Source organism: Xenopus laevis, chromosome 5L (genome assembly GCF_017654675.1).
Source record: "Xenopus laevis strain J_2021 chromosome 5L, Xenopus_laevis_v10.1, whole genome shotgun sequence".
In the NCBI taxonomy this organism is placed as follows: Eukaryota; Metazoa; Chordata; class Amphibia; order Anura; family Pipidae; genus Xenopus; species Xenopus laevis.
This window is the reverse complement of record NC_054379.1, coordinates 119,162,813-119,180,338: the sequence shown is the minus strand read 5'-3', so window position 1 is coordinate 119,180,338 and position 17,526 is coordinate 119,162,813. Positions and strand designations below refer to the sequence as shown.

Sequence of the window (17,526 nt, the reverse complement as noted above, 5' to 3'; positions counted from 1 at the left end):
TTGCTCTACAAGATAAGCTTAACGCTTTATTTAATTTGAAGTTGTCCTTCATTGCCCTTTTATTGTATGTACATTGGCTAAATAAAATGTAAAACACTTTCTCACAAATTGCAATGTGCATCTGGATTTTTTCCTATGTATCAGTTGACCCAAAGCAGGTTAGGGTCTTCTAGTACTAGAACCTGGCATCTTGACAGGTGAATTTCAAGGGGGTTGAGCTCTCCATATATGAACTCCATTAATATCACTGACCCAAACCAAACCCCAAAATGTATGAGCCATAATCATGGACAACCTGATCTTGGAAGCGCTTGAATTATAGGCACTTTGACCAATAACCGCGATACTGCCTAAACTAAACATGTATGCCTGTCAGAATGGCTGTTCAGAACAGTAATCTAGTTCTAGTAAGATTTCCATTAGTAGGCGGAAGGGAAGAGTACCCATAGCTCTGTGACTACTTTGCAATAACAACCAAAGCCCTGCCCAAGTCCTGAGCTATGTCTCACAGCCTTACTAAACTGTGTCATATTGTTCCTTTTCTATTGAGTCATTATATCTATTATATCTAATTTCCAGTAGTTCTGTTTCTTCAACCACTCCCTCCAGCCACAGATTCAGGCAGATATTATTCTGTAATGACTGGAGGGACGAAATCTAAATTGGAAATGTTACAGGATAAATGGAAAATTCATTGTTTAATATGAAAGGAACATATTTATTAAATATACTCTTTCTGCATGCAATTTGCATTGGAGTCTTTGTTAAGTGTTGCTTCCCCCCCATAGAAAAGAATGACACTTGACTGATGAAATCAGAATTTAAACTATTATCAAATGTGATATGTACCAATTCCTAAAAATTTCCGGACAGGAAATTTTTGTTAATCCTTCAGAAGTCTCAAGTTTGATATTTCATAAATCAGCTCCTGTATTTCACAGTTGTGACTTTGCAACTAATAGGACATAAAGAACCAACTACCCAATGTGCCCTATGTATAGGGACAGAGGTGGGCCTATTGTAATTTTAAAAATGGCCACTTTTATCTTGATGTTGAACATGAGTTTTTAGTGCTTCTTTATAAGACTTTGTGGACACTGATCCTTAGTTTTAATCAGCAATCTGTAGTACTTTCATTGCTTCCTTCTAACATGAACTAATTACAGTGAAACTTAAATTTTACATCCCTTGATTTTAAGTTTTCCCTCATTTTACAATGTTGTTTTCTGGTCCCACCTATATATTGTGCATAATACATTTTCCTGGTTTTCACACCATTTTTTCTTGTTCCCTGAAAAGCATAAAATGGGGGTTCTACTGTACTGTTTATCTTGGAGAACAGCAAATGCCTAGCCATTTGTGTAGTTTAATGCACAGATGGTTCTCTTTATACCCCTTATATCTTTCTTTGCTACAGTTTCTTTTGGGGATAGGCTTGAGGACTATGTGAAAATAAGCAGTGCAAACATTGTCGACTTTATGGTACCATTCATTTTTAAACCAGTATGTGTCACAGTGACCATATAATAATAATAATAATAATAATATTTAATTGTATATTTTAATGTAAGTCACTATTCATGTTACAGTTAAATTGGGTTGAAAAAAGACAAAGTCCATCAAGTTCAACCCCTCCAAATGAAAACGCAGCATCCATACACACACCCCTTCCTACTTTCACATAAATTCTATATACCCATACATAAACTAACTATAGAGCTTAGTATCACAATAGCCTTTGATATTATGTCTGTGAAAAAATTCATCCAAGTCATTCTTAAAGGCATTAACTGAATCAGCCATCACAACATCACCCGGCAGTGCATTCCACAACCTCACTGTCCTGACTGTGAAGAACCCCCTACGTTGCTTCAAATGAAGCCCACTTTTACCCACTTTATGGGTAAAAAGGTCCCCTGTCATTTGCCTATAATGTCCTCTAATGTACTTGTAAAGTGTAATCATGTCCCCTCACAAGCGCCTTTTTTCCAGAGAAAACAACCCCAACCTTGACGGTCTACCCTCATAATTTAAGTCTTCCAGTTGTTGAAACTTTGTCTTCAGATGAATATTTAGGGGCCTATTTATCATTCTGTGTAAAACATTGGAGACAAACATCAACGGTGATGTTGCCCATAGCAACAATCAGATCTTTGCTTTTGTTTTCAAAGTTGTAGATGACTGTTGAAATCTAATTTCTGATTGGTTGCTATGGGCAACATCACAGGTGATGTTTGATTCCAATGTTTTCAATAGCATGAGAAATAGGCCCCTAAATATAATGTAGTCAATGGGGTTAATTTTCACCTGTGGCAAATTTGCACTTGGTATGTAAATCATGGCAACCATGATTTTTTTTCTTCAACCAGCTGCAAGTAAATTTACACAGGAACAGATTTAATGTCAAAAAGTGAAGATATTATATTTTTTATATTTAAAATGTGTATTTGTTTATTAATAACCTAAAAATAAATTAATTATTGGCAATAAAGATCATACATTATATGTGACGGCTATCAGTCTATAGTCCTGTAGAGATCCATGAATAATATTTGACCCCTGTTTATCTTCCAAAAGAACTAAACCCCGACATGTGCCATTTTACTTTGTTTCAATTTCAATAACTGCCCCCATGACACAGCAGCCCATGACACTGGGTCTCTTTTAATATTTGTACATCTTGAACCCTTTACTTTTCTGTTCTGCAGTATAGAAATTAAAGTGGACATGTCACCCAGACACACAAATCTGTATAATAAAAGTATTTTTCAAATCAAACATGAAATCCAATTTCGATTTTTTATGAAAGCATTCATAGCTGTTGTAAGCTCATTTAAAAATCTCATCTGTCAATCAAATATTGTCTGCCCCTCCTCTATGTCTAAAGGTGGCCATAGACACACAGATCCGATCGTACGAATCGAGGATTCGTACGATTTTCGGATCGTGTGTGGCGTGTGCCAAAATCTTTCGCCCGGCGGAGATCAGTCGTTTGGTCGATCGGTTAGGTTTGATTTTGATCCGACCGATCCCGTCGGAGCTCATGGCACATCGTAATCTGATCGTTCGGCCGTACGGCCGAACAATCGGATTACCCCCGATATAGCCATGCCTGTTAATGGCATATCGGGGAAAGATCTGCTCGTTTGGCAACATCGCCAAACGAGCGGATCTTTGCATCTTTGGCCACCTTTAGGCATAGAGGCAGGGCGGACAATTACTTTCACTTTCCATTCAGCACTTCCTAGCTGTCACTGCTCTCCACACATTTCCCATTCTCTTCACCGTTTAATTATGTAGCCAGGACATGGAGATGGACATCTGGTCACAAGAATAATAAAAAGTGCTAAAGTTGTAACATATATAAAAGTTGTTATAATAAATCTTACAAAAAATAAAAACTTGAAGACTTAAAACTTGAATAAAAACAAAATCATTAGGCGCGGTTTTATATTATGAATATCTCATGAGCATTATTCTTTAATATATTGTTTAAATATGTAAAACACTCCTAAGTGAGAACATAGTACAGATAATATCCAATATATAATATGCTTATGTAAGGGGTCTGGAAGACTTTACTATATTGTGGTACGGTTTGATATATTTTCTTTTGTTCATCCTTGTAAAGGTGACGGCATAACATAACTGTTATAACATTTATTGTAGACAATGAAAAAGAGAATGGCTTTTGAATAATGAGACTCTAACACTCCTATACACATCACAGCTTTAATTAGGCAATTTAATGATTTGGTTAGGGAGCAGGTTTTTACTGTCAGAATGTATAAGGTATCAGTGTGCTTGAAAGGATTTTTAGACTATTTGTATTTCAAAAGCCACACAATGCTGATAAATGAGACGGCAGCACAGCCCATGTCTGACGCTGCCTGAAACTGATCATTTTCATCTCAGGCTGACTCACTTGGTTGCTGATTTAATCCTCTTGTGCAATATTGTTTTATTGTGTTTGGCTTTCTCATTATGCCACTTTTTTTTTTTTTTTCTCAAATGCATTACCAAACATTTTTTTAATCTTTTATTTGCTGGTATTGTATGATATTCAAAACTTTTGTATTCCTGCCATTTTCATTAGCCAAGTTGAATATACGAGGAAGCAGGCTAATAAAGTCAACACGGTGGGAAATTCACAAAACTGACTTAGGCTGTACTCTGTGGCAGAAACCTGTTGCAGTTGACTGATCAGATATAATGGCAGTAGGTTGCAGTAGGTAATGAAACTAAATGCCATTATTATAACCTACCCCCTGTCTTGTAGACAGTACAAGTCTTAGGCACATTCAGTCTGGAGCTTTACTTTGGAGGCTCCTCTATACTCCTGATAGTTGCGATGGAATGCTCTAGGAATGTGTATGCGTATGTTACATGCAGAATGGAACTACAAATCTAATTAGATTTTTTTTTTTAGTACAAATATGTAGATTCTTTATTCAGAAAGGTTTGCAAAATTTGGAGTGGGTGGTGAATGCCTTCTTTTAGCCCACTTCATCCTAACATTTTTTATGTTTGGTTGGGGTAATTTTCATATAAAGACTTCTGTGGAAATTGAGTCTGGTTTTTCATTCAGTTAACCCTGGTACTTTTTTTATTGATTATAGAAATTAAATATTACATTTATGTTTTGTTCCAGAGGAGCAGCGGTTTTAGATCTTTTCTTTTCAGACCTCTTCTTGCAGTTGAACATTTGTCAAGCCCACTTTTACCTCATGGAGAAAAAATTGACAGACAAGGCAAAATTTAGTTGGAAATAATATATATATATATATATATATATATATATATATATACTGTATCATATATATATATATATATATATATATATATATATATATATATATATATATATATATATATAATATATACTGTATCATATATATATATATATATATATATATATATATATATATATATATATATATATATATATATATAATAATCGATGCAGGGATCAGCACACTCTAGTAAAGGTGAATTAAAGTGTTTTTATTTGTAACATAGCATTGTCCAATGTGTGTATATGTGTATATATATATATATATATATATATATATATATATATATATATATATATATATATATATATATATATATATATATATATATATATATATAAAAAAAAGGTTGAAGATACAGGAATATGGAACCATCACTGACCCAGTCACCCTACTTAAAAGCTCAAGGCCTGTTCAGGACACAAATGAATTCAAGCACAGTGAACTTCTTTGTTGCTTTACATCTTTTAATTCTCACCTATGTGGGAACTTTGCAGTTTAGAAACCTTTGAAAATTATTTCTGTACTTTTTCGTTTCCCTTTTGGGTAATGACACTATTTGTTTTTGTGGGAATGGTAATCCAGCGATAACTAACACTGTTGCATGAGCTTCTCTCTATTATAGGCGGTTGAATATTTTCTCTGGAAGTGTATTATTTCTTTATATAAGAGTGATGTCACAAATGAAACAGGATATAGGCAATACGGAACTGAGTCACTGAGGAGTTCCATGATAATATAATATCATATAATATATATATATATAAAGATGTGCTTTTATATAGGTCATGGAACTCTAAGGTGACTCCTAAGGGCAGATTTATCAAAGGTTGAGTTGTGTTTTCCCAAATAATTTGAGTTCTTTGAGGGTTGTTTTTAGTCAAAAACTCCAATTTTCGGTGTTAAAAAATATTGAATTTTTCAGGTTTTTGTAAAAAGAAAAAAGACCTTGAATTTTTATCAATTCGAGTGATTTGAGTTCTTTTCCTGTGGAAAACAAAAAGACCTTGAGTTTTTCAAAATATATTATACCCCAAAGCTGGAAAAAGCTTGAATCCGAAAATACTTCAGCTAAAACCTGTTAAGGTCATGTAGAAGTCAATGGCAGAGATCCCACCATTTGAGGATGTTAATAGCCTTCATGATGTTTGAGGGTTTTTGTATGGGTTTCACTCAAAAACTCTATCAATTCGAGCGATTCGAGTTCTTTTCCTGTGGAAAACAAGATTAATTAGAGTTTTGGGGGTTGTTCACCCCAAATTCACTGAAATTTTTTCCATTCGTGTTCTTTATTAAAGCAGAACATATTCTAATTGTGAGTTCATTCGAAATAAACCTGGCAAACCTCGCAAAGCTCTAAAATCCGACCTTTGATAAATAACCCCCTCAGTATTCACAAATACAGAAGGGGCTATATAGATTTATAGATTACACTCTGTAAATCATCAGACACTTGACATCACTATACACTGAATTCATTCAGATCATTAAGAATAGTTAAAGGCAGTAACGTAACTGGAGGGGGCGGGCCCTGGTGCGGGACGTGCCGCCGGGTCCCCGCCCCCCTCCGTACCAGATTATTTGACCCAAAATCGTCCAACGCGCCCGGAAATCGTCAGTGCGTGAGCTGCCGGGGGGCCCTGAGGGGGTGCGGGCCCTGGCCCAATTGCACCCCCTGCTCCCCCGGTAGTTCTGCCACTGGTTCAGCTTCAACACTTTTTTCAGTTGAGTTGTTTACAGTATGCTCACCAGAAATAAAGACATTTCTCAATTGCTTTCCATCTTTTATTTCTTACCGTTTTTCTAAAATTGAAGTCTAGAATTTAATGTTCCTGTGTCTGATGTTTCAGTCTGGCAGCTCAGTGATCCATGTGCAGATTCCGAACTGTTAAAATTTGCTATATTAGTTGATACATTGTATCAATTCTCACAGCTGCCTTTAATGAAGCCCAGAGATTTTTCTCAACAGGGATAAAAATAAGAAACAAGCGGATCTCTTCCCTATATGCCCACCTTGAAGTGGGTGATATTGGGCTGATCCAATCATGGGCCCAACGATCGGATCACAACGAGGAGAAAGTGGCGATCAGATTGAGGACCGCATCAATGAACTGATGTAGTCCTCGATCAGATGGGATTTATAAACCCACTCGATCGACATCTGATTCCATCTGAATACTCTAACAGTGTTTTCAAAACCCTGTTCTAAAAAACTTTTATACAGTACGAGTCGATGCAGTGTTAATAAAGACATAATCTCCCTCTTCCTATTTAGAAAGCTGTGCTTCAAAAACAAATCAGTACTTCATGTGGGGAAGCAGAAAAACTGGTCTCCCTAGCTTTGTTCTCTCCACTCAAAGCATGTTCCTTTTAAGCTGTTTGTCTTCTTGAACCTGTTTGTTTCCCCCTTTGAACTCCAGTATGGTGAATATCCATGTCCTGTTATTTTCTTGCAAAGGATTTGTGGCTTTTTATGTTGGTTTAAGGGTGCTCTGGTTTGTCATTCATCCAGTTTATGACAGTCCATGTTTAGCATTAAGTCACAAGCAACTTGCCTTGCTGAGTAATCAACATGACCTATAGATAATTTTGAATTTTAAAAAGTAGTTTCACTTTAAGGTCAGAGACACATGTGGAGCCTCACACGGAAACTTCGGGCGACTTTGTAAAATGAAGCGCTCCGAATGCCATCCCACCGCCGATTTTGATTCAAGCCGGCGGGAAGGCAGTTCGGGATGATTAGTCGCCTGAGGAAGAGGCGATTTGTTGCCGGGCGACTTAATCTCCCTGAATCTCCACATATGTCTCCACCCTAAAAGTGTTTCCACAATTCTCCAAGGGGCTTCTTCAGTTCAACTAGGTGGTAGGGAATTCTCTGGCATTTACTGACTGAAAAACTTCAGTTGAACCATTGTGCCTGTATAATTATTATTAATAATATGTATTTATATAGAGCTAACATATTTCGCATTGCTGTACTGTATAATAATAATCATGATTATTGTAGTAGCCTTACCGCACTGTCACACATAGTGTTATGTCACCTGCAGGAGATTGCTTCTTCTGTGGATGAAAAAGTCTTCAAAAAGACCTTTTAAGCCCGAGGGGATTGCCGCCTTCTGCAACACTCCTGAAAAGTGTTTTAATCCAAAGGAACAGGGATTGCTGCATATAAAAGATATATTTTCCGACGTTCCGTATCTGTCATCTAAAACACAGGAGCATTTCCCCATAACTTGTTGAAACTAAAGGATTTGCCTGGAAGATTGGTGAAATGTATGCAGGATTACTCAGTCTGTTTTAGATTTAACACTACTAAATAATTGCCCGTTTGTTTATTAAATTGACTGAAAGAGGGCTGTTTTTAGTGTAACTGGAGTTTATTTTTTATTTTGCTTTTTTTTGTTTTTTTTTACTATTTTTTAATTTTTTTTTAAAATGATCAAGGTCAATTACAAATGCTGAGTGGAGCTGTAAATTAGCAATTTATCAATCATGGTTAAATCATTATTTGATGTATTGCATCTAACAGAATTAATTCTGTAGAGATCTGGCTGACGGACTAGCGTACTTCAACTGGTGATCTGGGTGGAAAAGTCCTGATTTTTTTAACCCTGCAGGCAACTTGTAGGTAGCTAGGTATGGTTGCCCATGTCTAGCCACCCTCACTATTGACATCAGTTCCTGTTAAAGAGATTTCCAGTTGGGGGGGGGGGTCAACTATGGGAAACATTTTGGTTGGGTGGATTTGGGTAGGTAGAAGCTTTAGAAGTGAAGTGTGTGTGTCCTAAAACAGACCCATACAGGACTCTAAGTCACAGAACCATCACAAGGTTGACAAGTTCAGGGCAATATATTAAACATTATTATTTTATTAAAAGGCACCTGTCACCCTCAAACTGTTTCCCCCTACCGGAGGTGTGGGGCTAATAGAGCATCCACTCCTGTTTGGGGAAGCAATGGTATTTCTTTTTTTTAAAAAAATGGCCCCTGCCAGCACTAGGTAGGGAACTTCCAGTGCGGTGGGTAGTGTTTATTATCAAGGTCCATCAGTCACTCATGTTCCTATGTGAACAGTCTATGGGGTAAATTTACTTGCCTCCGAAAATCTGCCAGTGCTGGATTCGCACACATCACAACACTTCGCCAGGTGTAAATTTGCCTGGACAACGCTAATTCACAAGGATCCGAAGTTGCGCACAGGGTACCAAACGTTTCCGAAGTTGCGCTAGCGATAATACGATCAGCAGTTCGAAGTTACGCTAGCGTTAGCTAATTTGCATACGGCGTGCAGTTAAAGTACAATGGATGTATATGTTGCAGCAAATACATTACACTACACAAGCCCGGGAACCTAAATAGAATAGAGGTATTATATTGCACTATACATGTGCCCACTGTATCGTTTATGTGCCATATGTAAGGAAATGTAGGGGGGAAGCCGGGTACCCTAAAAAAAAATCTATGCACTTTTGCAGGCTATCGCGTTTTTTGGGACTTAGAAAAATTTTCAACAAAATTTCAAGTAAGTCCTATCTACTCCATTGCACTTCGCCTGGTCTGAGGTGGCGAAGGCCAGGGCCGGGCCGGGCCAGGCCAACCGAGTGCCCTAGGCAACCTGGCCATTGCACGCGCCCCCCCTGCACAGCCGACGAAGGAGAGAGCGACGGAGGGGAAGAGAACGCAACGGAGGGGAGGGAAAACATGACTGAGGGTAGGGGAAGCTGACAGGAGGGAGGAGAGAGCAATGGAGGGGAGGGAGGGAGAGAGGAGAACGCGATGGAAGGGAGGTTAACAGGAAGGAGAGGAGAGTGATGGAGGGGTGGGTGACAGGGGGAAAGAAGGGGAGTAAGGGGTGTGAACCCGGCTAGGGATAGGCAGAAGACCATTTTAGAGGAAGCTGCCCAGTTCCCCCTGCCTCTCCTGCCTACCCCTAGTTCCATCCCTGGCAGGTAGTCTTTTCTGACTCACACATAACTACAAAGAAGACTTTTTTAAACCGGTTATTGATAACAAAGCAACATCCTTGGTGGGAGGCATTACATGCACTCCCTGCCTTACTGTACATTTTAGTCAGTCCAACAGCTCCTGCCCCTTCTTATTCCCATGGCTTAATGCATAAAACACACTTACAAAGTCCCACAATTGATATTTGTTCACTAGCAGCCCCTTGACTTACTATACAGAGTATACCAGAGTTACAGCTTTTTCCAAACAGAAAGCCCACTGCAACTACATGTATACACACACACTATATTTATTCCCTTACAGACTATACAAGTATCCCCTTCCCTGCCTCACGAGAAGAACATCTATATGAGGCTCCAATGTGCTCCCAAGTCACCACAGGCAGCCCTGCTGCTGGAACTCCCCTCAGTCAGTCACTAGTCACACAGCAGCACATGGCCAGACAACCTACACATCCACAGCAGAGCATAATGGTAGTACTGTGCCCCGCACGCTCAAATCCCCAAGAAAACAAAATTGTTCTGAGCAGCACTCACCTCCAGCCCTCACTACTAGCTCAATGTGAAGCCCCAAACCGGGCAGTGACAGTCGGAAGTATCGCGAGACTTGGAATATCCCATTAGTTGGCCACAGGGTGGCGCGCAGGCTCAGGTTCCCCGGCTTGTGTAACTCCCATCCCGGGCGTCGGGGGATGCTTGCAGCTGCCAATCAACGTCAGCCGGAGAACCAATGTGTTAGAACCCATCCGGTCACAAGGACTGGGTGTTGTGTGAACCGCGCCTCAAGGGGCGACGGAGGGGTGGGTGACAGGGAAGGAAGGGGAGTAAGGGGTGCAAAATGAGCTAGGGGTAGGCAGAAGATAATTTTAGAAGTAGCTGCCCAGCTTCCCCCCCTATAATTGCGCCCTAGGCAGCTGCCTCTTTTGCCTACCCTTAGTTCCGGCCCTGGCGAAGGCAAGTCTGGCGATAGAGGTAACGGTCAGTAAAATCAAAAACTTAGTGAATTTTCATAGTAACGATCTTTCGCCAGAGTGAAATTTCGCCTGGCGTAAGAGTGTGAAGTTGCACCAGAGTCTATCTTCTTCGCTAGAAAAATTAAGCCAGTAAATCCGCAAAGTGCCAGCGTTAGCCACTTTGCCCTTTAGTAAATATGCCGCTATATGTCACCCTTACATATAGTAATATATTTCCACAACTGATATACATGTATAATTTCATTGCTAAATAAACAGTACTGAACTATTATCAGAATGCAAGTATAATGTGCAGTAAGACATATAGTCAATTGTAGCCCCTTTCCTTGCCATATCTATCTGTTCATTAGAAGGCATGCTGCATAGGAATTACACTGTGTAGTTACATGTTTGTGTGATGAGAGAATGAATGTGACAAAGCACTTTTGTGCAAAAGAAGATATTCAATAAAATGAGCAGCAGTACCAGGGTGAAACTGGTGGGAGAGAGAATAAACAGACTTGTCAACATGCTGTGCTGGCAAGACACCAGTGCTGTGTTCCTAGATAATAACCGTAATTGGATTTACATTACCAGATGGCTTTGTTTTCCTGGAACCCATGTGTCCACTTTAGATATAAAATATGCAGAGGTTTCCCTTTGGGTGCCATAAAGTAAAACCTGTTCGGATTAATATATTGCTGATCTGAGGTAAAAAAAAAATGTTGTTGTTGGTTTTCAGCCTAAAGTAACTAATTGCCTTATTTTGAGTATAATTATTTTGTTACTTCTTGTGCCCCACCCCCATTTAGCAGTAGTCTTGTTTTGGGGCCCATTGAAACAATTTCCACTTATAACTAGACCAAGGTTTCTAAACCTTTTTATCCGGGGACAAAAAAAAAAGTTTTGCCTGGGAGTCTTCGTTATGATCCAAAACACTGGACTTATTTTATTTACTTTCGTCTATTGTAGTAGCTCGTTTCATTTTATCAATCGGCGTAATTTAGATCCACCCTAAACAGCATGGGGATCCAATTCTGGGTGCAGACCCATAGGTTAAGCATCATTGAGCTAGCTAGACCTAATCTAGGGATACCAAGTTTAGCAAAGGTGAGGTTTAAACTTTAAAACTCATTGTGAGGTCTCATAATTTACCAAGTGTAATGCAGTTTAGGCAGTCAACTAAAGGATCCATATTTTAGTAGGAGCTAGGGAAAAAGTTCGGCCTCCACTGCTAGATACTCTGGGATTACAGGTGCCTAGAGTTTAGTAGCTTTTCTACTCTTACGTGAAGTCCCTATAAATCACCTATACAGTAAATTAAAAGGGCAGTATACACTCTTATTCAACATGAGTTTATTTTAAGAATTACAAATTGCTGTTTTTTTTTTTTTTTTTGGAGCTAAAATGCCCAAACAGGGAAATTAAAGATTACCAGAGCACAGATAATCCACCTCAATAATGGGGGGGGGGGGGGGGGGGGGTTTATATAGAGCTCAGTGTCTTTTGTCAAGCTAACTGGTAAGATAGAATGTGCGAAAGCAAAATAATGCTCAGTTACTGCATTATTCTAAAAATTACTAAGAAATATACATTTCTATTAATTCAAGGAAAAGGATGAATGTATTTTCAGAACGAGTCCTATTTTAACCCTTTACACTTTTTTACATTTTAATTTTAATCTTATCTCCACCAAAAGCAGATTTTTGCATGTCGAAAGATAATATAATTCTGATAAAATGTCCAGTCTATGCTAATTAAACATTTACATCTGTTCTCTGGTCTATTTCAAGTATGTTTGTTAGCTGCTTCCTGCTACATTGTCAGAGCCTGAAATGCAGAGAATATAAACAGCCAAAGAGATACTACTTTCAAAAGCAATTACATTTACAAATGACTTAAACTATCAAGACATTTTTTTGAATGTGTATTGGAAATTTGCTCAGCATTATTGTTTCATGCAAAAAAAAAACCTGTTTTAAGTGGAGTTCCCCTTTAATTTTTTGTTTTGTCACTCCTCTTCACATTTGCTGCATCCCTTTCCTTGCCTTTTCTTTCTCATGCCTCCCACCAATTCGTTTTTTGCCATTGGCATGAGAAATATCCACTGCTCAACCCTTTTAGTTGTGGCCCTTTGATTATTTCGGCTTTTTAATTAAGTGCGGCCCTAAGGTCTTGCTGTTCTTTCAGTGTTTGCTTCTCTTGAAAAGCTGACGCAAGCATATTTACTTCAAGAAGCGTTTTTCGGGATTCATAAGGAAAAGTTTCTTTGTTGTTGCAAACATTTGATTTATGGCACAGCAAAGAGTTACACTGGGCTTTAAAAGAGCAGTTCAGTTTAAAAATAAAAACTGGGTAAATGGATAGGCTGTGCAAAATAAAAAATGTTTCTAATATAGATAGTTAGCTAAAAATATATCTATCGGCTGGAGTGACCGAAGGTCTAACAGAATAGAACAGGACAATACTTCTTGCTTTGCAACTCTCTAAGGGGCATATTTATTATGCTGTGTAAAACGAAATTTGCCGAAAAAACTGTGTAAAAGGCTGTTTAAAATATCGAATGGTGTCTGTACACCATGCAAACGCCAGAGTTGCCACCGTTATTTTACATTGCTGCGGAAGTCATTCTGAGAAAGACTGCTTTACACAGCATAATAAATATGCTCCTAATTCTAAATTAGTGACTAAGGGGGGCCACGTGGGACATAACAGTTCAGTGAGTTTGCAATTGATCCTTAGCATTCAGCTCAGATTCAAAAGCAACAGTTATGACTGGTGGCACCACCTCAAGTCACTGATTGGTTACTGCCTGGTAACCAATCAGTGGAAACCAAGAGCGCTGCAAAGCAGGAAGTAGTGTTCTGGCTATTATGTTACACATCCAGTCACTCCAGCCTTTTTACATTACATTTTTGGCTAACTAACTATTGAAAATGTTTTCTATTTTGCACTGCCTATTTATTTATCCAGTTTTTATTTTTAAACTGAACAATTCCTTAAAAAGAGACCTATTGTAAAAACATGAATGTGCCAGTGTGTTATACTCTCTTAAGCATAGAAGGATTGTTCTTAATAAATTGTGTTTCTGGCTGATTTGTTGAACATTTTTAAAAAACCAAACTAGTCCCACCATCTGTTCCACTTCCTACTACCTCCTTTTCCAGGCTTTGCAGGGAAGCTGGCACCACTCCGCACACTACTCTGTAGAATAGGAACCAATCAGCAGGAGCTTCAATCAAAGGGTCATTTTTAAAGATAATATTGATTTTTGGCCAAAAGTAAAACCAGCACCATATAATATTCATTAATGCCTACAAGACTGTGGTTTTTCTTTTAGTTATACTAGATGTCTGCTTTAATCAAACACTGCTTACTTGGATTTCTAGGACAGCTTGCGGGTGTGCAGACTGCAAAACTCTGTCCAGATCCCACCAGCTGTTGGAATGCAAACCACGTATGGCTATCTGAACTGAATAAAAATCCAACTGCTAATATCGCTTCAATACTGGTTCTGCTGAATGCTGCTTACTAAGAATTCCTTTATTTGCAAAAGTCAATACCACATAGCTTAAACTAGGTCCCTAGGAACCATTGTAAGTTTGGAGTTTGTTCAGTTATCCTTATGAGGAATGGTATTTATGACTTATAGCATATTTTCTAACAGAATCTCTTCTCTCCTTAGTGACATCATGATTACACATTTCGAACCCTCCATAACCTTTGATGGGCTGTGCAATGAGGTGCGGGATATGTGCTCGTTTGAGAATGACCAGCCTTTCACCATGAAGTGGATTGATGAAGAAGGTAATGAAAGAGGGAACTTTAAAAGCCTTGGTGTAAAGTGCGATTGTATCAGACTAGTTGCTACTATAAAGGTATTCGTGTCCTCTGATTTCAGGCTTGCCCCACACAAGATGAATTAAAGGAACAGTTACACTAAAAAATGAAAGTGTTTTAAAGTAATTCAATAATAATGTATTGTTAACCTGTACTGTTAAAACTGACGTGCTTGCTTCCGAAAGACTACTATAGTTGTATAAACAAGCTGCTGTGTAGCCATGCCTTGTGGTCAACCATTCAAAGCTGAAAAAGGAGTAACGGTTCAGGTTTACATAGCAGATAACAGATAAGCTCTGTGCATTCTACAAAGGATTTCTATTATTTACTATGTAAACTGTGCCTTTTTCCTTTTTCAAACTGAATGGCTGCCCTCCATGGCAACACAGCAGTGTGTATATATAACTATAGTAGTCTTTCTGAAGCAATCACAGCAGTTTTACTAGTGCAGGGCAACGGTACATCATGTTTTAATTACTTTTAAAAACATTTATTTTTTGGTATTCCTTTAAAGGGAATATAATATTATAATGTTATTCCACAGATTGAAAGGAAACTGTGATCATCTTTAAGCTGTGGGAACCATTTCCCAATCTCCATTAGGCTCACAGGGTCATTCAACCCCTGTTTCACCTTTTCCATTGTGATGTGATGATTTCTTGGACTTGAAGTTGCTCTGCTTTCCAGAGAACCTATGCACCACCCAATATGGAAAGCAGAGGAAGTATTTATGCACTTTTTTATGTATTTATTTTTGTTACATAACATCTGAGTTAGCTTATGTGAAAAGTGTTTTATTCCCCTTTATGATTGCACCCAGTATTTAGATTTACATTGAATGTGAAAAGGTTGCCCAGTCAACAATTTCACATATTTTTTTTGCTTAAAATGGCAAAGTACAATATAAGATCAAGTGGGTGACGATATCTGAAAGACTGAATCTGTGGCCTTTGTTTCCACACATTTGGAGGGCCAGTTTGGTTCAGACAATTCTAAACCATAGCATTAAACATGATATATAACTGTGCATGTGCAATTACCGTGCTACTTTATACTTCTGTCCCTTTAAACCTGATGCCTATCTGGCTACCATCATGATAAGAATGTATAGTTAAGGATTCTTGGGATTCTTTGATGCACAGGTAATAACATAAAGTGGTAATTCAGGTAATGCTAGTAAGTTGTTTTTAGGAATCCATTCGAAAAAATTTCAGTTGGAATATTTTTCTGATTTATCTAACTACTTTTTGTTTCCAGGCCTGAATGTAACGTAGCTAACCATGGCTTGATTTTGACCTGAATAAACTGAAATACCTGCTTTCGGAGTTAATAGAATGCCACGGCTGGGGTATTACATCCCTTGCATTAATAGAATATGCAAATATGCACAAATAAACTATGTTCAGCGTATCAATTACAGTTTATTACTTGCTTAGAAACATTCTCTGAGGCAGTATGTGCCTAAGTTTAACCTGATCCTGATGAATATGGCTTGTGTTGGATATGCGTTCAGCTTATGCTTTTAATAAAAATCTTAAATTTTGTGTTATTTGTTGCAATGTACCATGGAGAATGTAAAATTGATGACTCTCATACTTCTACTTAACTTTGGATCTTGTATCTTGAAAGAATAAGGAGGTGTTTTGTCAGCCTTGGTAAAATGGATTCCTCTTTATCTAGAAGTCTGCTAGTTAGGCAGCAATTATAGGAAGGTAAAGGTGATCTTTATACCTAGTCCATTTAAAACTGTGTTTTCAATACCGTTCTTTGCTGTTACAGCCTGTGCACACAGCATAAACACATCATATGTCATAATTTGACCTCCAAACATCACTGTTCCGCCCCCAATGTCATCGGACTGCCGCCGTTTGTCAAACATCTTTCCTAACGCTTTCTCTTATTTCTTGCTGTGCCATGTTTCTACCATGTTCCTTTCCCTTTTGATGACCTTTCTTTTCCCTGATTTCTCTTTTCCATCGTTTTCTTCTAAGCTAATCCACATAGTTTATGGGGTTTCAAGTTCGTACTATTTTTGAAATTTCTAGTAGCAGCATATTGCTAATGTTCACCTTACACAGCTTACAAGCTCCACTGAGAAAGCTTACTATCAATCTCAAGAATCGGCATTTTACTGTGAGAGACACTTCTTGGCCAAAAGTAACCAGACAGCTGCCTGTCAAGTATCTCATGGCAAAACTAAGGGTATTAATGTAAAGTTGCTACTCCCTTTGCTCCTTAAACAGCCTTTATCCTCTACTCCTCTGGACAGGCTTTCCATTGGATGTTGCTGGGATTTGCTTCTGTTCACATAGAAGAGGTTGGCCACTGATGGTGGGGAATTCAACCTAGCTTAAAGTTAGCCAGTCAAGATCTTATACCCTTACCTCTGCAAACAATTCTGTATGGACCTTGCTTTAGGAATGGGGTTATTATCTTTCCTCAAACTGTCACAAAGTAACAGGCACAGAATTGTTGAGAATGTCATATGTTTTGGCCATATAATGTTGTATGGACCTATGTTGGCAATAATGGGTGTGGTTAATTCCAAAAATCAGTTGGATGCCCACATACTTCTGGCCATATAGTGTAGTATGTATATCTCTTACTGTATAAGTTATGTTGGGAGATCATTTTTTTCAATAGAACATCACTACCAGCTATGATCTGTCCAGCTTTCGCTCTATAAAGGATTACTCCCTTTGTAAATGTTTTTCTGTAAATGTCAAAATTAAAATATTGAAATAAATTATTCTTGAAAGATGCTGATTTTTTTGATTAATGCAAACTAGATGGCTTCTGTGCACCCCCTTCCCCATTGAAAACCAAGTTTTGAGATATCATGGGCACTTAAAAGGAAATGTGTAGACAGTGCTTCCTCTTCTCACTGTTGAAATGAGAGATACAGGCAATTGGTGCTATCTACAAACATGATGCCCAAAGTGCCTGCAATTGCCTTTTATGCCTTACAGAGAA

The 17,526-nt window shown here is 38.2% G+C and overlaps 1 protein-coding gene across 1 annotated transcript in view; it reads left to right on the top strand.

The window, feature by feature from the left end:
- prkci.L (protein kinase C iota L homeolog) overlaps window positions 1–17,526 on the top strand; it is a gene marked incomplete at its 5' end in the record, with an annotated part of 53,647 nt that overhangs the window by 4,039 nt on the left and 32,082 nt on the right. The window contains 1 exon segment of the mRNA NM_001090599.1: window positions 14,399–14,520. Within this exon segment, the coding sequence (NP_001084068.1) occupies window positions 14,399–14,520 (122 nt within the window).